Source organism: Nansenia antarctica (genome assembly GCF_963989245.1).
Source record: "Nansenia antarctica genome assembly, chromosome: 5".
Taxonomy (NCBI): Eukaryota; Metazoa; Chordata; class Actinopteri; order Argentiniformes; family Microstomatidae; genus Nansenia; species Nansenia antarctica.
In genome coordinates, this window is record NC_137690.1 from 23588383 (window position 1) to 23611263 (window position 22881).

The 22881-nt window shown below is 41.7% G+C and overlaps 4 protein-coding genes across 7 annotated transcripts; 2 read left to right on the plus strand and 2 right to left on the minus strand.

Moving 5' to 3' along the window:
* The first annotated feature begins 114 nt into the window (after positions 1 to 114).
* LOC308158991 (D-amino-acid oxidase-like) lies at positions 115 to 6574 on the plus strand. Of its 4 annotated transcripts, none has more exons than XM_080532717.1 (12): positions 115 to 191; positions 1858 to 1934; positions 2130 to 2346; positions 2441 to 2555; positions 3073 to 3149; positions 3342 to 3407; positions 3850 to 3904; positions 4476 to 4580; positions 4713 to 4795; positions 4969 to 5086; positions 5863 to 5961; positions 6098 to 6574. In XM_080532717.1, the coding sequence occupies exons 3-12, from the start codon at positions 2153 to 2155 to the stop codon at positions 6221 to 6223; spliced, it is 1038 nt and encodes a 345-aa protein (XP_080388843.1). In that variant the 5' UTR covers positions 115 to 191; positions 1858 to 1934; positions 2130 to 2152; the 3' UTR covers positions 6224 to 6574. The 4 variants fall into 4 exon arrangements, with proteins under 4 accessions (XP_080388843.1, XP_080388842.1, XP_080388841.1 ...); XM_080532716.1 differs by having other exon boundaries at positions 2151 to 2346; XM_080532715.1 differs by having other exon boundaries at positions 140 to 191; positions 1840 to 1934; positions 2151 to 2346.
* Positions 6575 to 8278: 1704 nt separating this feature from the next.
* On the minus strand, positions 8279 to 14631 carry svopa (SV2 related protein a; the record flags this gene model as incomplete). Its single annotated transcript, XM_080532712.1, has 16 exons — positions 8279 to 8491; positions 8630 to 8719; positions 9079 to 9160; positions 9293 to 9404; positions 9519 to 9623; positions 10019 to 10095; positions 10315 to 10388; positions 10536 to 10664; positions 10758 to 10883; positions 11213 to 11276; positions 11392 to 11516; positions 11780 to 11851; positions 11983 to 12081; positions 12261 to 12346; positions 12672 to 12829; positions 14597 to 14631. 16 exons carry the CDS (start codon positions 14629 to 14631, stop codon positions 8279 to 8281), a joined length of 1647 nt encoding a protein of 548 aa, XP_080388838.1.
* Positions 14632 to 16814: 2183 nt separating this feature from the next.
* Positions 16815 to 21065, plus strand: usp30 (ubiquitin specific peptidase 30). Its single transcript, XM_080532711.1, has 12 exons — positions 16815 to 16924; positions 17021 to 17203; positions 17288 to 17391; positions 17534 to 17632; positions 17803 to 17848; positions 17922 to 18016; positions 18149 to 18208; positions 18328 to 18414; positions 18638 to 18718; positions 18939 to 19161; positions 19394 to 19502; positions 19633 to 21065. The coding sequence occupies exons 1-12, from the start codon at positions 16825 to 16827 to the stop codon at positions 19898 to 19900; spliced, it is 1455 nt and encodes a 484-aa protein (XP_080388837.1). The 5' UTR covers positions 16815 to 16824; the 3' UTR covers positions 19901 to 21065.
* A 426-nt stretch (positions 21066 to 21491) lies between these two features.
* On the minus strand, positions 21492 to 22548 carry alkbh2 (alkB homolog 2, alpha-ketoglutarate dependent dioxygenase; the record flags this gene model as incomplete). Its single annotated transcript, XM_080531489.1, is given in 4 exon segments — positions 21492 to 21738; positions 21741 to 21966; positions 22064 to 22262; positions 22350 to 22548. Coding segments are annotated over 4 exon segments (714 nt in total). The 3' UTR covers positions 21492 to 21648.
* Positions 22549 to 22881: the final 333 nt, after the last annotated feature.

Sequence of the window (22881 nt, forward strand, 5' to 3'; positions counted from 1 at the left end):
GCCCTGATACAAAACAGCTGCTGCACACTGTAAACAAAATCGGCCAAATAAAATTACGCAAACCAGTAATGATGATATGTACTTTGCACCGCGCTTCACCCTCCATAGACTGGAGGCAGGGCTGTCTGCTCTGGGAGAGTTTTGTGACCAGAACGTTTAATCACACTTTTAAGCAGAACGGTAGAGCGAAGGTATGTCATTTTCGTGCGTTTTGTCTCCTTGTTTTGTTTCAAATTGATTTATCGATCTGTGTCTTTTACTAACTACTTACTTGCACAAATCAGAATGTTTAATAGCAACCTAATTCTGCAACTTAACCTACATTAAAATGTCCCCTTCATGCGAACTGTCTACTTGTGTTGTGACCGATATATAGATACCAGAGTAAGTTTAACTTATTTTTTCCCCATTGCGAGTTCCTTTTGTAGAGTAGGCCAACCAAGTGTTGGCACTAATAAACTTCTGTTAAAGGGTTAAATCCTATTCATATTAACTTCAGGCGGTCTTTTATTCTAGTTTGTGGCTACGAGTTTCCGACGTTGTTTTTCAATAAGGCGTTCACCAGAAAGTGAATGGCCCTTTATGCAAAACAATGGCCTTTTATTTTACGAAAAAGATTCACCTGATATTGACCTTGAATGACCTCGGGCAGGTGACATAAGTCATTCTACTCGTGTTTAAAGCATTAAATGGGATGGGACCAGCCTACCTTTCTGACTCGCTGACAACCCCTTCAAGGGTCCTCTGCAAGACATGGCCCAATACACCCCTTGATAAACAAAGCTTATTATTATTATTATTATTATTATTATTATTATTATTATTATTATTATTATTATTATCATCAGAAACACAAGACATGGCCCAATCCCAATACACTCCTTGTCCCTACCACTTAGTTTTGGCAATATTAGTTATTAGTCATTATTTTTTTTTTATGATAAATCGTAGCTAGATAGCTGTAACCTCTTCATATACATACGATACACTATTATGCAGGCTATATACTGATTAACAGTTCATCACATTGGCAAATGCATCATCTATGCCCATTGAACAGATTTATTCATTATCTTATCTTGAGAAAACAAATGTAACACTCATCTAGGGATTTCTCTACTGGAAGGGTCCCACTGTTTTCTATTTGCATCCTCTCTGCGGATGGCATGAAGTCATATATCTCTTCTTTTACTTCTTTGGGGAAGTAAAGAAAATCGTAAACCGGGAATTTTTTACATTTTTTTTCACTACGCAACAGCTTTTATTCCTCGCTCGGTTTCCCCCCCAAAGGGGGCGTGGTCGTTCTGATGACAGAGAGGTGACGTATAATTGCTCTGATTCCCAGAATGCCCTGCGAATAAATCATCGATTAGAGAGTGGCGAATGCACAAGCAACAAAAGAAAACCACAAATGTAATAATCTATTTTCTTCGTTAATAAAGATTTAAACATTATGATGACCATCGTATTATCTTAGTTTAGTTTCAATATATTATAGAGCTTTTCTTTATAACAAGCCTAACAAAAAAAATCGCTATTATGCGGATGTCTCTAGCTAGTTATCTAACATTACAACATTGTTTTAAGGCTGATTTGTGCATGACAAGTCCCGCATTTAGACATATTTCCATGTCGCGTTTCCTCCCTTTGATGGCATATGACGCCCGAAATGTAACTAAAGTCTAGCAGCGGAGTTGTTGCACTTCCTCTACCGTTCCTCATATCAGTGCAGGGGCACATTTGATGACTTGTTTGATCGATTGATATCATGAAACTTGAACGTTGTGAACGCATCGCGAGCGTCCATGTTTTTCTATGACACTACTGATGACGTATCAGGGCTGTCACATTTCATAGGAGGAGATTTCAACCACGACCCCTTGTGGCTCTGTTCCGAGCGGCACGTCGAAAAGCAAGAATCACTCGAAAAAGAGGTAGGTAATTGTATGGCCTTAAGTCAATATCTACATTTATTACATGTCGTGATGATGCATGTGATGTGAAGTAGACTACACTCAAGTATTTGACAATTCTATTTTGATTTAAAAGAGGGCATGTCTACTTTGATATGGATGATTGTAACTCCATTATGATCAAAGTAAGTGCACCTTCTTATTTAAGATTGGAAGTTTCTCTCTTTGTTATCTCAGACATGCGGGTGGCAGTGATCGGAGCTGGAGTCATTGGCCTGTCCACGGCTCAGAGCATCTATGAGCAGTACCACTCCACTATCAGTCCACTGAACATTGAGGTGTATGCTGACCGCTTCACCCCACTGACCACCAGCGATGGGGCTGCAGGATTGTGGCAGCCATACCTCTATGACAAGGGCAATGTCCAGGAGACGTAAGGTGTTCTCTTTGACTCTGATACATTTGAACAAATTACTACTGGAGTATTACATAATGCTCACAATTACTCCTCTTTTGATCAACTTTAGTAAATGGAATAAGGAGACGTTTGACTACCTGCTGAGCTGCCTCAGGTTCTCAGAGTCAATCAAAATGGGTATTTTCCTCCAGTCTGGCTACAACGTCTGCAGTGAGCCTGCACCAGTAAGTAGTTTTATGTCCATCCATGGTGAAAAACACATGATGATACACCTGACAGATAACAGATGACTAACTGATAACAATCCACTATGTTCCCTGACTTTGGACCTTTTCACTCACATGAATTTAATTGAACACAGCTAAAGTGCTATGACTGCATTGCATTTGTATGGGCCCATTTGGCAGTGGTAGGCACCTGGCTTAGATATGATGCCAGCAGCCCTCCACTCACATGCAGCTCCCTCCTGAGATGGGGATTAAACCAGCTCCGATTGCTAGCTGGCCTCTCTAACCTCTAGGCTACCTCCGCCCCCATACCTCTATTCAACCTATCTGAATAGAGCCTACTGTTCAGCACAAAGAGCAACCCATGGCTTAATTATAATAATTGTCCACTGAGGCCTCACTGTATGCGGTATAGAGGATTAATAAGGACTGTGCATCCCAACTGCAAAACATCACATGAAGAAGGAGATGCAAATAGATCAGTAACCACCATAACCACCCTGTTTTATTGCAGGAGCCATCTTTTAAAGATACTGTGCTGGGCTTCAGGCAGCTCACTGAGCGAGAGCTGGAGATGTTTCCAGGATACTGGTACTGTGTTTGGATGTTGTTGTTGTTGTTGTTGTTGTTGTTGTTGTTGTTGTTGCTGTTGCTATTGTTGCATTAGTCCAGTTGTCCTTTTTAACCTAGGGAGTCATGATGTCAATGATGTACCCTGCACCCCTATCGGTTGTCACTGTATTGACACTCATTCTTGTCTCGCTAATGTGGTGAACCTTTTAGCTTTGGGTGGTTCAACACTGCTATCATGCTGGAGGGAAAGACCTACCTACCGTGGCTGATGGACTGGTGAGTGTTTTACTTATCAGTGACATCCCACACACTCCTCATAATTCATAGGGCTGTACCTGCATAGCTGTCTCAGACTAGATTAGGCAAAAAACTAAGGCATGCATTTTAAATTTGACAAGGAATATTGAAACTCATGACTGGAACTTGTCGATATTGGTGCAGCTGTGTATTAAACTTGGTTTATCAGTCAACCAAAGTGTGTGTGTGGGGGGACGACGACGAGGACGACACAAGATGTGCTATGAATGTGTTATATTGTGTTATATTCAAAATCTCTCAAGTGAACATGGGTAGTACTGACTTTTGGCACACAACCATGTATCTATAAAACATATGGGGTGGTATAGTATATGACTGCAATATAGGTGAAAAGTATAATAAAATGTTTCACAGATATCCAGTCACACTTCTGTGTACATCTGGCCTTTTGTTGTTCTAGGTTACAGAAGAGAGGGGTGAAATTTTACCAGAGGAAGATAGAGTCTTTCAAAGAGGTAGAGCCTTTTATTGACAGTTCAACATCAATCTGTTTTGCCTTGCATGTTTTTATTGCACTAAGATACCCATCCCTCACAAGACATGAATGACAAAAATAAAGCTGTATAATATTAGGTTTGCAGTCTTGCCTAATTTCTGCATCTTTATAGTCAGTTGATAGAAATGTTACTTTACATATGCTTTTCTTACCTTGTGAGAGTGCCTGTTGTGGCCCAACCTGACCGTAACCTTAGAAGTATTAGACCAGTGTTTACCTTTCAGAAATATTTAAAGTATTTATATATCTTCTATCTTCTATCTTCTTCAGTCCAGAGTCAGAGATAAGGTAAGGTTTTCAATACCATGAACACTTATTGTTCATTGCAGATTGGGTTTCGACACAAGAACTGTCCTCTGCGGGGCATATTGTAATATTGGCTTATAAGTTAGTATACAGTACATGTCTGACCCCTGATAGCTGTGATGGTTATTAGATGGCAAAGCACACAGAGAAAAGTTAAATTAGATCAACCTTTTTGGAAATAAATATCAACCTTTTATTTTCTCCTCCTTGACCTTTGAGTGCAGCTTGCGGAGAGTGGAGCAGATGTCATCATTAACTGCACAGGGGTGAGGTCGGGGGAGCTCCAGCCTGACCCTGATCTCAAACCAGGCCGCGGCCAGATATTGAAGGTCAGAGTGGAAAGGTTGCAAGTCATTTCAGCAGTTACACAAGGGAACAGGCTTTAAAAAATAAATAATAATATACTGTATATATATATATATATATACTAATGTATTCCTCTTTATTTTTCTGTGTTACAGGTGGATGCCCCATGGCTGAAACACTGGATTCTCACCCACAATTCCACCGCAGGAACCTACAATTCACCATACATCATACCAGGGTAGAGTGACTTGGCAGGGGCCAGTGATGAACAAGCATTCAATCAATTGTTCTTAAGTTGATCATAATTTCATGATCAAAGCACAGAACACTTTAGTATTTCTTTAGTATTCAGTCTGTATGAAGTCTTGTCTGAAGACAATTGTCCAGAAACAGAAGTTCCTGTGTCTGTAGAAGTAGTACGGTGACAGTTGGTGGCGTATTCCAGCTGGGCAACTGGAGTGAGCAGAATAATTCCATTGACCACAAGAACATCTGGGAGGAAGCTTGCAAACTGGAGCCCAGTCTCAAGGTGAGAGGCTTCAGACTAAGACACCCTGGTCTGCTGAGAGACCTTTGTTGGTATGGCTCAGCTGTCCAACCCATTCTCACTAAATATTCCAACCCAAGCTCACTAAATATTTTTAAAAGAAAGCTAAAAACGCACTTCTTCAATATAGCCTTCAACTAGCTCATCTGCACCTGCCTACTGCTCATTTGCCAGCTACTGCACTTTAAATGCCCTTTTTTCAATAAATGTTTATTGTATTTTATTTACCTTTTCTTTTTACTGTTTTCGCCTGCTCTTATATTCACGTACACAGACTGACTAGTTGAAAGCAAAGGATTTAAGCTGGTGTGGAAATAAAATAAAGCCCAGTCTTGCCATTAGGCAAGTGGTAGTAAATATTTTCATAGGCAAAGGATTTAAGTTGGTGTGGAAATAAAATAAAGCCCAGTCTTGCCATTAGGCAAGTGGTAGTAAATATTTTCATAGGCAAAGGATTTAAGTTGGTGTGAAGATGGGAAACAATCACAGTCTCTTTTTAGTGTTTTCCCCTGCTTTTATATTTATTCTATGCATGTATATGTTTTTATATATGTTTTTATATTCACTTTATGTTCTTATTCCTGTTGTAAAGCACTTTGAGCTGCATTTCTTGTATGAAAGGTGCTATATAAATAAAGTTTTACTTACTTACTTACAAAGGTTTCTCAATGGTTCTAATTCAGTGCTCAGAAGGTATTCACTACGCCAGCTCCTCCCGTTTACCTGTAAACATGTTCATTACTGCCTTTTCTCCTCAGCATGCTAAGATAATTGGAGACTGGGCTGGCCTCAGGCCTGCTCGCAGTAAAGTTCGACTGGAGAGGGAGACCATGAAGTCCGGACAAACCATGTTTGAGGTGAGCCAACCAGGCAGATTAATTGGCTTCCATTAACTTGCCACTGATTTGTTTAGCTTATGTCAGCAACCTACAGCATATTGCTGTTGTGTGGCTACCAGTGTTAATTGCTGATTGCTAATGTGTCCTGATTCAGGTGATTCATAACTATGGCCATGGAGGTTTTGGGCTCACCATCCACCGTGGCTGTGCCCAGGAGGCAGCCAGGCTCTTTGGGGAAATCTTGGAGCTAAAAAGCGGGGGACCCAAGTCTCGTTTGTAAACTACTCGTTAGCCAACAAACTATCATTCCACATATGTCACCTATATCTGTGATGGACAATTTTATTGAAAATTGAAAAATCCTGTCCCCCGAGACAACACATGCAGACGCCCAGGGAGAACAGTCAGGTGCTGGGATTATGTGTTAGGGATTAAGTGCCTTGCTCAAGTGCCATGCTCCTGGGGTGGGGATCGAACCAGCGACCTACCGATTGCTGGCCGGCCTCTCAAACCTCTAGGCTACCTGCTGCATATTCATGTCCTATCATTATCATGGAAGCACTTTTTTTGTTGTGCACTTTAGTAATGAAAAATAAATTGGTTTGAAATTAATTTAGAAATAAATATCCAACAGAGTCTCGCAATTTTTTATTTTTGTTTATTTTTTTAAACATAATTTATTATTGTATTATACACATTTACATCCAGTGCAGTGACAAGAATCTGTGCACAGACACTTAATGCGGCACTAATTCGCAAATGCAGGCATGTAGGAGACAGCTTGCTGGACATGTGCAATGTTTTTTACCGTACTCAACAATACCTTGTTTAACGTGTTACTTGTAAAAGGGGACAGGACAAAGTCCATCACGACTCCACCTTACCTAGCAACAAAAACAAAGACAACAAACAAACCAGGTATTGGTACAGTATATACATTAATTACTTTTGCCCAGAAAGGAAGATCTGTCCTTTTTATATAGTATGTGTGTGTGTGTGTGTGTGTGTGTGTGTGTGTGTGTGGGTGTGTGTGTGTGTGTGTGTGTGTGTGTGTGTGTGTGTGTGTGTGTGTGTGTGTGTGTGTGTGTGTGTGTGTGTGTGTGTGTGTGTGTGTGTGTGTGTGTGTGGGTGGGTGGGTGGGTGGGTGGGTGGGTGGGTGGGTGGGTGTGCGCACCTGGGGTGTGGCCTAATGACATTTTTTAATGTTTGACAGTAATATTTTCACCCATAATTAACACTGTACATGATGGACAGCTTTGGGTGACTAAATTCAAAGGTGAAAATATTCAAGTATAGTACAATTCAGTCTTTCACAAAGCATCTTCCTCTCTGCCAAAGATTAAACATAATTGCTGATGTTCTCTGATACTTATAAAATATTTCAGTAGAATGTCTGTTTTATGGCATACTGTACATATACATCAAGACAATTGGCATAAACCCTCATCAATATCCATGACAATTTTTCAGAGTTACAAAAGCAATACTGTCACTGTGACATGGGAAAGAACATCAAACCCCCCTAAGACAGAATACAAACAATTGAATGCTAATTAACACTTATGCCAGCTGCACCGAGACCTATGTCATCATTATGATTATGAAGTGCAACCATTAACGAAGATCTGTGACCTAGGCTTCTTTAATTACAGGGTAATTACAGGGGCTGGTATTACTCTGGTGAGGGGGAACTGCAGTCAACCCCAGCTATGCAGTTTTGATTATATTGTTTATAATTAGTGTATTAAAAGAGGCCATTTACGACATAGTTTGTAGCTGTGCACAAGTGTGTGGGCTTTTGTGGGGTTCTCGCCAGCGTCTCTGTCTTAAAATAAGGGATGATCAAAGCAGCTGTCCTGTTCCTTAAGGTAAAGGCCCTAAGTAGGTCTGAATAACAGGAGCGCTATTTTATTATGGCTCTCTGAAAAGAAACATGTTGATAGAAACAAAGCAATGTCCTCTATCACTTTCTTTCAGTATCACTCTCTTGCTGTCCTCCCTCAAAATCTGAATGTAGAATTCAAATACAGTGCTTATAGAATGACCAACCCATCCTGAATGCATTGCTTTTCTCTCCAATCCAGTGTACATATCAAATACCAAGTGCAGTTATTGTACATACAAAAAATCATGACAGTGATGATGATTGGAGATTCAAATTGTTTTGAATAACATTGCGTTGACAGGCTCTCTGAAGCCACTGTGGTGCCTATGTGCAAACCAGTAATGACACGTCAGTTGAGATGGACAAGGTATGCTAGTCTAGCTCCCCTCTCTTGCAGTGACCCTCTCTCCCACTCCAGCAACATCCCTTCTCCATTCCTTCAACCTTTCCTCAGTCCTGGGAGCCAGAACTGGAGTGGGGGATGCCCCCTGGGCTGTGGGCAGAGGCCCGGCCCATCATCTCCTGGCCCCACTCGCGGTGGCTGGACTCCTGCAGGCCACGGCCAGTGGTCTCAATGGGCAGAGCACAGGAGGCAATGGCAGCCAGCAGACAGCAACAGCAGTACACTGAGAGAGTCAGATACACAGAAGACTCCAACATGACCTGCAAGACAGATGGAGGAATGAACAAACGTAACATCAGCTTCTCTGCAGTAGTGTAATAATAATACATTTTATTTATGGGCGCCTTTCAAGGCTCTCAAGGACACCTTACAAGTTGATGGAAGCTTGGTAATCTTACCTGTGCAACAAAGGGTGTGATGAGGGCACCAACTCTGGCCATTCCACTACTAGTACCCAGACCTAATGCTCTGGTTGCTGTTGGATACACCTGAGGAGGCAACAGAGCACCATTGAAATATACATATTTATTTCAATTCAGTTTAGTTTTTGGTCTTAACACAAAAGAGTATGTACTATACTCCATCACTTTCTAGTTTGAACCATACAAACACTGTAATAAAAGGAACTTCAAAGGTCATTATAGGCCAATCCACTCCATTGCCATAAATAACAGCGGGACATAGTTATTCATTAATGGAGAAAGAGACCAACAGGCTACAGAGTTTAATCTGATTAGATTAAAGTACTAAGTACTTAGGTATTAGTGAAAATCAAGGCCAAATGAAAGGTAACTTTCTACAAACAGGATGATGTAACCATATGTGGTTCTATTGTCTATAATCTCACCTCAGGGGTGTAGACATATGCAGCCTGGAATCCTCCTGCAATGAAGGCCCTGGCGATGAATATCAATACTGTCAGGGAGGTCCTGTATCAGAGACACAACAATGCTGTTATTACCCCAAAGTTAAAGTTAAGTTGATTCATAGTTTGATATTTTTGGCATGTGAACTTGACAGTAGTCTGTCATTTCTCTGTAATCTTGGATGGATCGCCTTACCTCCCAACACAAGCGTAGAGTGGCACAATGCAGAGAGAGAAGATGAAGAAGCACAGCGCCATAGTCTTTCTCCTTCCAAGCCGATCGATTGCCCACAGGGTCACCAGCAGGCCTACCCGACATTCAATACATGTTACAAAGTGCATTGCAAGACACTTTGAAAACGCATACATAATCTGAAAAAACATGAATATTTACCAGCTTATACCAGGAGTTTGCAGTTTACCTGGGAATTCAGACAAGGTAGTCCACAGCAGATCCTTGTAGTCGTCAGGGCTCAAAATTTTACACTCCAGACTACACTTGGGATCCCTCTTGCTGCCTTTGGACACTAGAGGGAGGCACAACACAAGAAAAAGCTGATACACAGTTATTGCAAACCTGTAGCATCACAAGGTCCTAAAAAGGCCTTGAGACCTACAGTATATATAGATAGACTTGTACACAGAACACACTAACCTATAGTCAGGAAAACTTTATCATGATGAAAGCATCTCATAGCTGTTTTTAGTCCTCAAAATAGCATGTGAAGTGTTTGTTGGGAATGGCTGTTTTTTGTTTCCTCCCCCCCCCCCCCCTCCACCATTTATGAATTAACCGAATCAATACATTCATGTCAATTAGTTGAGTTTATAGAGTGATCTAAAAATGGCCATGGATTCAGCACAGCAGGTCAATGTTGTCCTTGAGAGTGCTAATCCTGATATCAGAAGAGCAGTGACTCACCCCCACACGTACCCCCCTCCTGAAACAGCTCTGTGGTGAGCAGCACCAGACCGTAGTATGAGAAGGCATTCGAGAACCTGAGGCACATTAAATCAAGTACTCATTCACTGTATCCCCACCGGGAATACAGGGTTAATTAAAGATGTAGTTCTGACGTTTAATCAAAAATATGTGTATAGTATTTACTGTATGTTGGAGAGATGTAGGAACATTTTGAGTTCAGTCATCAGAGGTCATTTGATTATTACAAATGAAGATAGATTTATTTTTTCCTGGTTAAAAGTTCATTCATTTACCAAATAAACCATAGCAGAATCGTAGTACAGCGAAATTGTGGTGAGAAAAGATCCTGGATCTTCCCACGATCCTCCTGATCAACAGACAGTCAAGAGAGAGAACATGACAAGTAAACAACTGAATAATAAGACTACATTATAAAACAAATGATAATCTTTTCAGTTTATACTGTACATATCAATATTACATTCTGTATGTGTATGTTATGAGCAGGCTATACCTGTCTGGCAGCGATGAGTTTTCCTAGGGGCATGGGTACTCCATTCTCTGTGGCAATGCGCTTCAGGGTGGCCAGAGCTTTCTCCTGGTTCCCTGTCAGCACATCATAGCGGGCACTCTCTGGTAGCCACTGTTTCCAAAACCAAAGTGTCAATGATTTCATAGAATAGAAACTGATGTCAAGCTTAATGGTATTAGATTAACTGTTCTTCCTCCTACTCACAAAACTGAGGATGGCAAAGATGAAAAGGGGAATGGTGGAGAGGCCGAGCAGCCAGTGCCAGCCCAGAGTGGGCATCACCCAGATGGCCAGCAGAACCTCAAATACTGTGCCCAGTGCCCAGAATATCTGCAGGACGCAGCAATAGACACATGCAAGGTTGGCATGACAAGTTCTCTGGCACATTCAAGCATAATTAATTGATCCAGCTCAGTGCAGAGGTCCAGTCTGCTCCTGAGGGGCCACACACCAGTCATCAACACGGACACTCGCATACAAGTGGATTGATTTGAACCACCACCATGATGATTTGACATAAAGTGGACATTTTCCTGAGTTGACAGAGAGGGAAGTTGAGCTGTGCAGAGTGAGTTGACAGAGAGAGAGAAGGGTAGGAAATCAAACAGTTGGGTTCAACCTGCCATTAAGGTGAAGCAGTCGTGAAGGTTAAGTCATACCTCTATTAGCAAAATGCAGGTGGCTCTGGACCTCATAGGGAGAAACTCTGCATACAGTGTCACCCTAAAGAGGGAAATCAGTCATCATTCCTGGGTAGATAGTGTCCATGAAACAACCATTTACAGTCATGCTGTAGCTAGGGCTATCATTTCAACAGGTAGAGATGAGGCACACTTACGACTGTGGGGCTCCTCCGATGCCGAAGCCCACCAGGGCACGGAGGAAGAGGATCCAGCCATAGACGGGGGCGAAGGCGCTCAACAGGCCATAGAACATGGTCCACAGCACACTCATCTTAAGACCCTGTATGAATCCACAACCACAGCTCTGAGCACTGACAGGAAAACATTTCCACCACATATCACCCCACAGTGTATGCTGTTCTCCATCTGCTCTCAACCCTTAGACATAAAACTGCAAATCGATAAAGCTGTGTCTGTTCTGTCCTGAAACAAAAATGTTATTCCTGTTGATACTTTGAAATTACTGACTCATTGAGGCTGTAATACATGATGGGTATGTATGTGTTCCTATCCTATATAATTTACATACAATATAGAACTCACAGTTTTTCTGCCATACTTGTCGGATATGTTTCCCCAAAGGGAGGAGCTGATCATCATTCCAATGAACACCACCTGCAATAAAAAATGGGCATGGGCATCAAATACTGTATGTAGAGACCTTAATCACAGCCATGATCCAAACCACCAGTACAATAATCACATAATATTACTGACGAGCAGTGTTGAAATGAAGCAGCCATTACCGAGGTGAGCAAAGCAACCTGCAAGCTTGGCAGTCTCCATTCACAGTGCAGCTGTGGGGCCAGGATGCTGAGGATCATCATCTCCATGGCATCAGCCATCTGAACAAACAAGAGTCAGCGGCCAGCAGGACGGACATCAAATAAGGACACACTGGAGGAATAATTCTGCTCATACTGTGACACAAATTCAGAACCACGTGTACATACACACAATACAGGTGAATACAGGGAAATAAATGCTGTCTCTCTCAACCGTTCCATAGAGTATGGATGCTCACCCAGGCCAGACCAGTGAGGATGGAGAGTTTCCACTGGAACTTCCCAAAGCCAATGGCCTCCACAGCATCCTCCACCATGAAAGTGTCTGGAAGAAGAGACATTTTATAATTTATCCATGAATCCCATACCAAGTATGGGGATTATCACGTAATGCAGATAATGACTGAGAATGGACATTGACTCCATTTAGCACTTTGAGATTTCTTTATGTTAAATGCATTACAAATAAAATGTATTATTATTATTATTATTATTATAATTGTGCACAATTAAGTTACAAATATGTTAACAATTCTATTGCCCTTCTGATTACAGACTCTCAGTAGTTGACAGGGTTTGGATGGGTTTCCATGGATAAAAGAGTTATGAGTTTGGATGCCATAGGAGTCTTAGAAGGAACACATTTATACCGTCAGTTGGATTTGCAAACTCGCGAGGTACTGGTGCTCCATCTGCAAGTGCCACAGACTCCAGATCAGTCCGCCCTTCGATCTGGACCTCCTGCTCTCTGCCCCCACCATCATCCTCAGAGCGTGTGCTCTCACCCGTGCGACGGAACTTGACTACACTAAAAGAGAGAAGCTCCTGGAGATTAAACCTCAATCATTCTGCAAGCCAAATCAGAGCATTGTGGGGAAAGGGTTTGTGCCAACACTGAGCTGAATGAGCCTGAGAATGAGAGGCTGTTTCCTAGGTGATAGAAGCAAATAGACATTTCCACACTACTGTTCTCAACCAACAAACATGTCTGGTCATTGTTGAACAAGTTGACTGATTATTTTTTTCTGATCGTTAAATGTTAAGATAATACAGAGATATACTGTATGTTTTCTGTAAACATATTTTATAATCAACTCCTTTTCTGTGATCAGACTGCTCACTGAAACACTGAAGGGAATATGGAGGCAGCCAGTGATGCCTTAATCACTGTAATTACAGTACAGATTTGCAGTGACATGAATACTGCTGATCACCAAGTGAAGCGCCTAGATATTTAAATGCCTTGTTTCCTGTGATTCACACATACTGTATGTAGATATGGAGAATGATTGCTTCAAGATCTAGTAACTTGTTCTTATGCGTGAGTACAGTGAAGAGAGAGAGAGAGGGAGAGAGAGTGAGAGAGAGAGTGAGAGAGAGAGATAGAGAGAGAGCACTCGTGGTGGACTGTGGCCACAGTCAATTATTGCTTGATTTCTTGTCTCTGTTAGGTAGCGACTGGGCCTATTGACAAATCACTGTGTTACTGTGGCATACAACATAGAGAATGGTAGGTGGTGTAGTAGTAAATGAAGAAGTGAGTATACTGTAATTTTCAGAGGCACCCTTTTCAGGAAGACAGAACTAACCAATAAAGGCCTAGTTTAAGGCCTAAGTAGAAGTGTGGAGGCCAATATGATATCAAGCTTTACATAACAATACATGTGTTACAGTAAGTTGCCTGCCCATAACCATCTTTTAATTAGTCCTACATCAAGTCCTACATCACTGACATTCCTGTCAAAAATATAATAGACATTTCCATCAAACCAATGGTGACATTGATATTATTATGTCAAATATATGACATTTCTTTGGAAAGGGGTATGAACTTCAATAGGAAACGATGGGTAGCAGCACATGCATTGATCTGGTACAATTCAAATCATTGCAAAATAATGGGTAAAATATTAATTGTAGAGTAGCCTACAAAGTCAACTGTCCATGGTTGAGAAAACTCCTCGCTTATTTCGAATTGGTTCCACACTGCGTGCACGTGCAGCCAGTCATTCACATGAACCGCTTCTCTTTATCGGCTGCAGTAATTGTATACAAGTCCCAAACAATCTCCACTCATTTCAATTGTGCTTCACTTGCTGTAAACAAACATCACTGTCTGTTGTACAGGAAAACGGTAGAGTTCTGCGTCGCATATCGCTTTGCATATCGCACAAGACAGGCCTAATTATAGCCGACGTATGTCTCATTGATGAATTCTAGGTGTGTATACGGAAAAAGTCAATGGGTATATGGCACATACCTGCGTATGGCCTCGACTACACAACTGGGTCGATTGGTTTACCTGTCCTTGCCAAACAAAATGCACTGTCAGTTCTCTATCATATTGTTTTCGAAGCTAGTGGCCTATTTAAGGAGTAAAATGTTGCACGTAATAAATAATATCTGCACGTCTGTTTGCTTTATAATTGTCTGTCAACCTCGAGCGAAGGCTTAAACCACGGCAAATGTGGGAAGAAAAGGCTGTATTCGAGGGCGACAGATCAGTTAAGCAAAATGTGATCTGTTAAATGAGAAATGTAGTTTAATTATAATTGCATTTGAATTGCATACTCACGGAAGCTGTCTTAACTGGAACAAATCATCGTCCATGTTGGTGGTGTTTATTGGGTCCCACGGTGTTTTGTCTCATTGCCGTTACATTGTTATCATAATGAGCAGAGATTTCAGCACCGGGGGTGGCGGACAGCGACCCGTTCTGGTTCTTAGCGGAGCGCCAATGACGGGCGCGGTGGTCGTACTGCTTCCCGTGTCGTGTCACAGGAAAGAGCGACCAGGGACCACAGCCTTGCACACAGCTTCTGTCTGGTATTTTACAGACTAATTAACAAACTAATATAGCCTATTTGGACACAAGCTAAAAAGAACATCATCAGCACAAAATAAATCTCTCTTATAACGGTGCAGTTGCTACGATAATGTGCGTTACAGCCTCGGAATTAGGCCTATGTGTTTGCTTATCGACTATCTGTTAAATATATATCAAAGAACTCATTATTCCCATGTCATAAACTGATAGACCTTGATGTACAATGCCAAGCCAGTCAGGCAACACATCAACAGTTTCCTATAGGTCTGCATATTGTAGATTAGAACATCATAACACACTATGTGGCTCAACGTATTTGAAAAGCTCTGAAAACAAATATGTAGGAAATTAAACCGAGGGCCAGAACACTCTCATATAAGGGCAATATTGTATTCATATTTTTAGTGTCTCAGCCATTTAGAGCTGCTCAATCCTGTTAGTCCTGTTGGTGTGCAATCAATCTCTCTCTCTCTCTCTCTCTCTCTCTCTCTCTCTCTCTCTCTCTCTCTCTCTCTCTCTCTCTCGTATACAAACCAACGCGCGCGCACGCACGCACACGCACGCACACACACACACACACACGCACGCACACACACACGCACGCACACACACACACACACACACACACACACACACACACACACACACACACACACACACACACACACACGTCATAAAGTAATCAGATATTGACATGACATGTCTTTTTTTTATATACAAATGTATGTAAAATGATGTATTTAACAAGTCCGAATGTGAAGGTGACATATTGTCATTTTGGGAGTAAAAGTGAGAAGGCTGAAACAATGATCTGAGAAATCTGCGCAACACTTTGGGGTTGCGCATGTGATGCCTGCGAACGGTACATTTACCAAATTAATTAACTTCCGGTGCTGCATTGTTTACGTTCCCCCTAAGCTAAAGATATCAGTTCCACGCAGCGAGAATCCAACCACAGGATGCCGTGGTGTGGACCAGAAGCATCTGACAAGCTTGTTCGGGAGTTTCTGAGCTCTGGATGCACAGTCAGGTCAGACCTGAATGCTGGCAAATAAACAAATGATCTTTTGGAGTATAAAATCATGTTCTCTGTCAAACGGAGTGGAGCGAAATGGTCAATCCGCTGCTAAATCAACATCGCTGCTGTGTGTTGTTAGCTGATTTACTGCGCAGCGTGAGCTTGAGTTCGCCCACTAGCCACACATGTCACATAGTGGTTTATTAATAGGCTAGGTGTGTAAAAACAAACTTTCTAACTCAATAGGTCGCCAATATGACTAATTAGTTATAGATAAGTAGCTATATAGCCAACTCCCTACTTAAGCACGGGTGCACTGTGTCGTAGTAACGTAGGTAGTGTATTGGTTGTAAGAAGAACCAGGGAATAGGGTTGGTTAGGCTGGGATATGAGCGTATACCACGTTAGCCATTTAGCATAGGTCATTGTCGTATGTAAACCCTCGTGCCGTGCCTTGTCAATGGGGTGAAAGCAAACTAACCGGCTTATCTTCCATGAACTGTGGAAATGGCTCAGGGGCAGAGATCAGTTCTGATTTTCAGGTGTGCTTGCTAGCAGGCAGTGGATTAATCAGAGAGAGTGCGACAGTGTCAAGATTGGTCATTTAGGAAGGTAGCACAGCCATTTAAGGCAGCCCTAGTAGGCCTGTTTGTCAATCGTTAAGGTCATGGTGACAGTATAGCCATCAGTGACTTAAACATTCAGTATGCAGCCATGCTTTCACCACAAGGGTGAGTCCGGCTCCTTAGCGCCACTTCTTTCGTGTAGTTCTACTGGCTGGCACATGTTTAGTTAGGGGCATACCTGTTTTTGATAGACTAAAGGTATTTCTCCAGCAAATACGCTCTTGTCACTTCATCCAGGCCTACTTTGACTGGCTTGCCGTGCACATTCATTCACCGCAGGGCTGTGTTGTTATTATTACTCATTGGCGCAATTGTATTTCAGGAATAAAGTGATGAAAAATTGGGGATTCATTGGTGGGATGGTGGCTGCTATGGCAGCTGGAGTATATGTTCTATGGGGTCCAATCACAGACCGCAAAAAGAAGAAGAAAGGTAAGATCTTTTTTTTATTTAAGGCATGTCATCAGTTTATATTGTGTACATAGACAGCTGTGAAGGGTGCTTTGTTAAAACTATTCTCTTCCATAGGTATGGTCCCAGGCCTATTGAATCTGGGCAACACCTGCTTTATGAACTCTCTGCTCCAGGGCCTGGCAGCCTGCCCGTCCTTTATCAGGTGGCTAGAGGAGTTTACAGGCCGCAGAAGAGTTTCTGAGGGCGAGCCGGAGAAACACAACCAGTTATCCAGGACTCTCCTGCAGCTCCTCAAAGGTAGTGTGTGTCTGTGTTGATGGGCGATCTGAATGCCCGTTAGTGCCATTTGTCGACTCTGACAGTGAAGTATTTTATATGCAGCTTTGTCAAATGATGACCCTGGGGAGGAGGACGTGTTGGACGCTGGGTGCCTCCTGGATGTCCTCAGACTCTACAGATGGCATATCAGTTCCTTTGAGGAGCAGGTGGGTTATGAGTGTAGCGTCAGTTGTCCCTACTCTCTGAAAATATTAGGCTCATATAGCATTGATTGTCTTTCATTCTCTCACTTCAGCTGTCATTCAGTAGTTTTCTGGTATTTTTATCAAGCCTCTTTACTATCCTTAGGATGCCCATGAGCTCTTCCATGTCCTGACTTCCTCTTTGGAAGAGGAGCGAGATCAGCAACCCAAAGTGACCCACCTCTTTGATGTTCAGTCCCTTGAGGCAAGTTGCCCCCCCCCCCCCGTCAACACCCTCAACTCAGTTCAGCTGGACTATGTTTCTCTCCCCTTCAACACCAAGCAAGTTCAGCTAGACAATCAGTGTGATTATGATCCAATTTAACTGTATTAAAGCAGTCTGATTTACTCTGTTCCTTTTTGTATTTTCATCAGAATCTCCCAGAGTTAGATGAGAAGACCTTGAGCTGCAGGAGTCGAGGTAAGATATTCTATAGTAGTGTGGAAGAGACTTAGGTTATGGTCAAATATAATATAAATTTTTGCTCTTGCAGGCCCTCTTCATCCTATACCAAGTCCTTGGAAATGTCAACATCCATTCCATGGCCGACTAACAAGCAATATGGCATGCAAGCACTGCGAACTACAGGTGATTTTTCTTTTTTATTATTATTATTATTATTCACAAGTGAATGTAACAAAACATTTTGGACAATTATATGTAGGTCTACTGTTGATTCTGAAGTGTGTTTGTGCTACTAATAACCTTACTTGTGTGCAGAGTCCAGTGAGATATGACTCTTTTGACAGCCTCTCCTTATCCATCCCCTCACCTCAGTGGGTAAGCAAAATGGGCAAAGGTTTCGCTTCTACTGCTGCTGTCCTCACCATAGAATGGAAAGCCTTTGGAAACCGTTTTTAAGCTATGTGTTGATGACTGATGGAGTATGTTTCCCTCAGGGTCGGCCCGTGTCCCTTGATCACTGTCTCCAGCACTTTATCTCCTCAGAGACCATAAAAGAGGTGGAGTGTGAAAACTGCACAAAGGTACTCCTCACTCTTAAATTGTCTAGGGTTTCTTGGAGTAATTTAGTGAAGGCCACCTGTGAGAGATAACAGCTTGAACAATAAGATGCAGGGCTGAAGATTCTTTTTTTTTTGCCCTTTAAAGAGGGAGCTTTACCATAACAGGAAGTTCCTGAAGACATTCAGCAAAAATGTGTTTTCTTACTTTTGATCTGCTGTTCGTTGTTGTGATATGTCACCTTAGCTTCAACAAGGAGCCATAGTGAATGGGCATGTCCTGCAAAGCCAGAGGACAACATTCATCAAACAACTTAAGCTGGGAAAGGTAATAGTGCTTAAATATTGTATTGCTTTGTTCTTTATCTTGCACTGTATGTCAATTGAATTCAATACATTTCACACTGGATATTGAGGTCCATATTGCTGGGTACTTATAATTTGACTACTGGCCCTCGCACTGATGTCAGTTATGCTATTTTTTATCATGCTTGTTTTTGGCTTCATTGTATCATCCTTGTCATCAGTATGTTATCTCCTCCCTCCAGCTCCCCCAGTGTCTCTGTATCCACCTGCAGAGATTAACATGGTCTAATGAGGGCATGCCCATAAAGAGACAGGAACATGTTCAGTTCACAGAGTACCTGTATATGGACCGCTACAAACACTGTGCCACCATCCAGAGGCTCCAGCGCATCAACTGTAGTCCCAAGCCCATTAAAGCTGAAGACTCAGAAGAGTCTCAGGACACAACCACTCCCAACGGCACAGGTATGGTTAAGTTGTTCAAAGTTGTCCCTCTAATACAACTTAAATGGTAACTTTATCTTAAGCTAATGGTACAATTAACAAGCACAGAACACTGGCTGTAATCATGAGTGTCCCTACGGGGTTATTGGAAATTACAAACTTACCCTTATAGATGTACAGTACTTGAGAGATACAAACCCTTAGAAACAGTGAGAACACACTGCCTTTATCAAGTATATATGTGTACTTACAGATGTAGAGCATCATAACAACAACAAACATCTGTCCAATGGAACTTGTCCATCTGTTTTTCTCCACTCTCCTGGTCTGAGCCCACAGATCAGCTTCACATATGACTACAGGTGAACAAAACCTCATTGTCTTTCACATCAGTTTCATATTGATAAAGAGAATAACATTTTTTTTTAATGTAAATGTTTAAAATGATACTGTAGGCTACCTCTTATTGTTTAATAAACCTGGTCTCCCCAGCCCTTCAGAGTACCTCTTTCAGCTGATGGCTGTGTTGGTCCACCATGGTGACATGCACTCAGGACACTTTGTCACATACCGCCGCTGCCCCCCCTCACTCCGCAGTCCCTCGCCTCTCAGCTCCCAATGGCTGTGGGTGTCAGATGACTCAGTGCGCAAGGCCAGCCTGCAGGAGGTACTCTCCTCCAACGCCTACTTGCTATTCTATGAGAGGGTTCGACGGCCCAGCCCAGCTAGAAGGTCGGAGGAGTATGCCCCAGATCCCTGAACCAGTTTTGTTACTTTCCTATTCATACCACTACAGCCATGTGTGCCACAGAAAATGTTACCCTTAGAACTTTAGTCCGCTAGCCCCTAATAACCAGGAGGATTGTGATGTTACTGGCCACCTTGCAAGGGAAGAGCTTTCAGAGACAGTGTACTTTTATCATGGTTGCTGTACACATACTGAATTATGATCTACTTTGAGCCCTCTCTGTCCTCCATGTCTATATTAAGATTTAGAGGGGTACTGCAACATTTTAGATCCCAAAGATGTCAGGAATAAAAAATAAAAAAAAAGTACAGAGAAAATGTAGATCTTATTTGTCTTTGGCCCATGGTAATACATTATGATTGTTTTCTAAATCAGCAGGTCAAAGAAGAGAACTTTTGGTATTACATTTAAAAGACATCTTGGACTTATGGGCAAAGTGTTAGGAACTGTCAGTTGAGGTACTTGATATTATGGTTTCTAGCCATTTCAGTCTGGAATTAGCTATTCTCAGTATAAATGTATTTGAAATTATGCCATGTTAATTGACAATGTAAGCTGCTGAATATTTAATTTTGTCTAATTGTGTAACATTTGAATGATAACATTGTCATAATGTGTTTAGGTGACGTCTTGTAGAATACATTATCTGCAGTTACACCTTGATCGTAAGTCCCATGGTAAAAATAAAGAAATGGGTATACTCTTACTTTTCTTCCTAAATAACATTATTGAAAGATCATGGCAATTTAAATATTGTTTTCATACTAAGGTACAGTCATGGACAAAAATATTGGCATCCCTGCACTGTCAGATAATGCATCACTTCTCCCATAAAATTGTTGCAATTACAAATGCTTAGGTATTCATGTTTGTTTATTTTGTTTGCATTGGAACAACACAAAACAGCTGAGAAAAAAAGGAATTATATCAGATTTGGCTTTTTTTCTCTGCTTTTTTGTGTTGTTCCAAGGAAAACAAAATAAATAAACATGTGAGTAGCAAAGCATTTGTAATAGCAACAATTTTCTTGGAGAAGTGGTGCATTGTCTGACAGAAGTACAGGGGTGCCAATACTTTTGGCCATTACTGTAAGTGCACAATATCAGTATTTCATTCGCCAAAGTGTTTCAAATCATTGTAGCACATTGTATGACTACAAAATCATCGATACCCCCTCCCCCATACCTGTTTGCCAATCAATTTGCACTAATGTATATTTTAAAAGATTTTGAGTGTATGTGTGTGAGATTTGTCAAGAAGTTGATTGTGTTTTCATAGATTTTCAACAATGAAAAATAAAGTACTTATGAGACATTTTATTTTGAACATGCTTTTTATTTGCACAATCTCAAAGCACATATAGTACTAAGGATTGTAATTCTTGCTCTTACCTTACCAAGTGACTGATAAACTGTACTTGTATCATTCTTATACCCATGAATTGAACCTTGAACAAAGAAACATTCAGCGAGAAATGTTATCAATTTTGCAGTGGAAGTGGATATTGTAAATAGATCTTTATTATATTATTATATTAGTTATGTTTAAGACAATAATGATTGTAAGGTCCCTCAAAAAGCATTCCCTGGCTTGTCTTGCAAGTATCATGATTACCTCAGTAGTCTTTGCCTTTGTGAATATACAAAGCTAAACAGGCAAAAACACATTTTCTTTCATGACAGGAAAGTTTATAACTGAAAAGTGGCTTGCAGGTGAGTGCCCCTGATGTCAGTTACAGTAAACTGTAATCTGGCTAACTGTCATTTCTTTAAGTCTTGCCGGACGCGTCTGAAGGTGAGATTGATGCGGGGTGTAAGGACCCTCTTGCGAGCAGGCAGGCTGTGGTACCACTGTACCAGTATGTGTTGGTGGGTGCGTTCATGAGGAGCAAGCTTCCATGGGCTAGCTCTAGCTTCACTGGGTCAATGTGCCGCTGGCATTGTTTTCCACGTGCCTCTCTGTGTCGGAAGACAAAGTCCCGAGCTGCCCCCAGAGATACAGAGGCGATGGGGCAGAGGGGGTCCAGGTCCCTCTCATCATCACGGTGCTCCCCCATGTGATCATGCCCATCTTTGTACCTGAAAGAAGGATTAACAGTTCAACAGGGACATACTCACACAATCTAGTACATTTGGAATCTTCTACAGCGTTGCATAGCAATGTAGACAGACTCACCTGTTTACCAGGACAAAATTAAAGGTTTGCCCAGTTGCCTTAGTGACTGCATCACGAATGTACTCCAAGGTTGGAGTCCATGGGCTGGCTGTAAGACTCGTCCCAGAATAGGTGTAGGTTAGTCTTGGGTCACCATAGGTTGCCTGCTTTCTAGGAAGACTGTAGACCTTTCCAAACACCTGTATCTTTGCTTTATCACCTATAATGAAAGAAGACTTAGTCTAACTGCATACCAGGAAAACATTTCAAAAGTAAATCCATTGCATTGTGTTGGAAAAATACATGCCTGTGAGGTACACTACTTCTTCCTCCAGTTGTGTGTAGAGGTGGTCTGCCTCCTCTTTAGGGAAAAGTAAAGCATAGTCACAGTCAAGTCCCTCTGCCTCAATCTTCTGCCAGGGGATAGGCTGAGAGAACTCTATTGAAGCTGTGTCGTCCATCACACCCTCCTCCTTATCAGTGTCCCCATTGCAGTCATTCTCCATCAGATACCTCCTGCTCACCAACAACATTAGAATCATTAGAATAGGATTTTTCTAAACCTCCCACTTCATGTTCCATTCATCAGAGCAACGCATCCGGGTACTTTCCCCTCCCGTAATGTCCACGCCCCTTTTTGGGTGATAGAAGAGTAGAAGTTTGACTGGCGGTCAATGGGAATTTCTGGTCTTTGCTACTTTAATCCGATAAAATAAGAAAACCGTAGTGCTTTTTAGATATTAGGAGCACAAATCCGATGGCCAGTTAGGCAAACTATTATATAGTGTCGTTGCCGATCAATGATCGACGTCGTCGTTATATAGAGAAAATTAATGAAA

Bases quoted from the DNA above. Each gene is read 5' to 3' on its own strand.
- LOC308158991 (XM_080532717.1), top strand. From the start codon at position 2,153: ATGCGGGTGGCAGTGATCGGAGCTGGAGTCATTGGCCTGTCCACGGCT. The intron at 2,347-2,440 runs GTAAGGTGTTCT...GATCAACTTTAG, and splicing joins AAGGGCAATGTCCAGGAGAC to TAAATGGAATAAGGAGACGT. The intron at 3,905-4,475 runs GTAGAGCCTTTT...CTTTGAGTGCAG, and splicing joins AGATAGAGTCTTTCAAAGAG to CTTGCGGAGAGTGGAGCAGA.
- usp30 (XM_080532711.1), top strand. From the start codon at position 16,825: ATGAAAAATTGGGGATTCATTGGTGGGATGGTGGCTGCTATGGCAGCT. The intron at 18,017-18,148 runs GTGATTTTTCTT...ACTTGTGTGCAG, and splicing joins GCAAGCACTGCGAACTACAG to AGTCCAGTGAGATATGACTC. The intron at 19,503-19,632 runs GTGAACAAAACC...TGGTCTCCCCAG, and splicing joins AGCTTCACATATGACTACAG to CCCTTCAGAGTACCTCTTTC.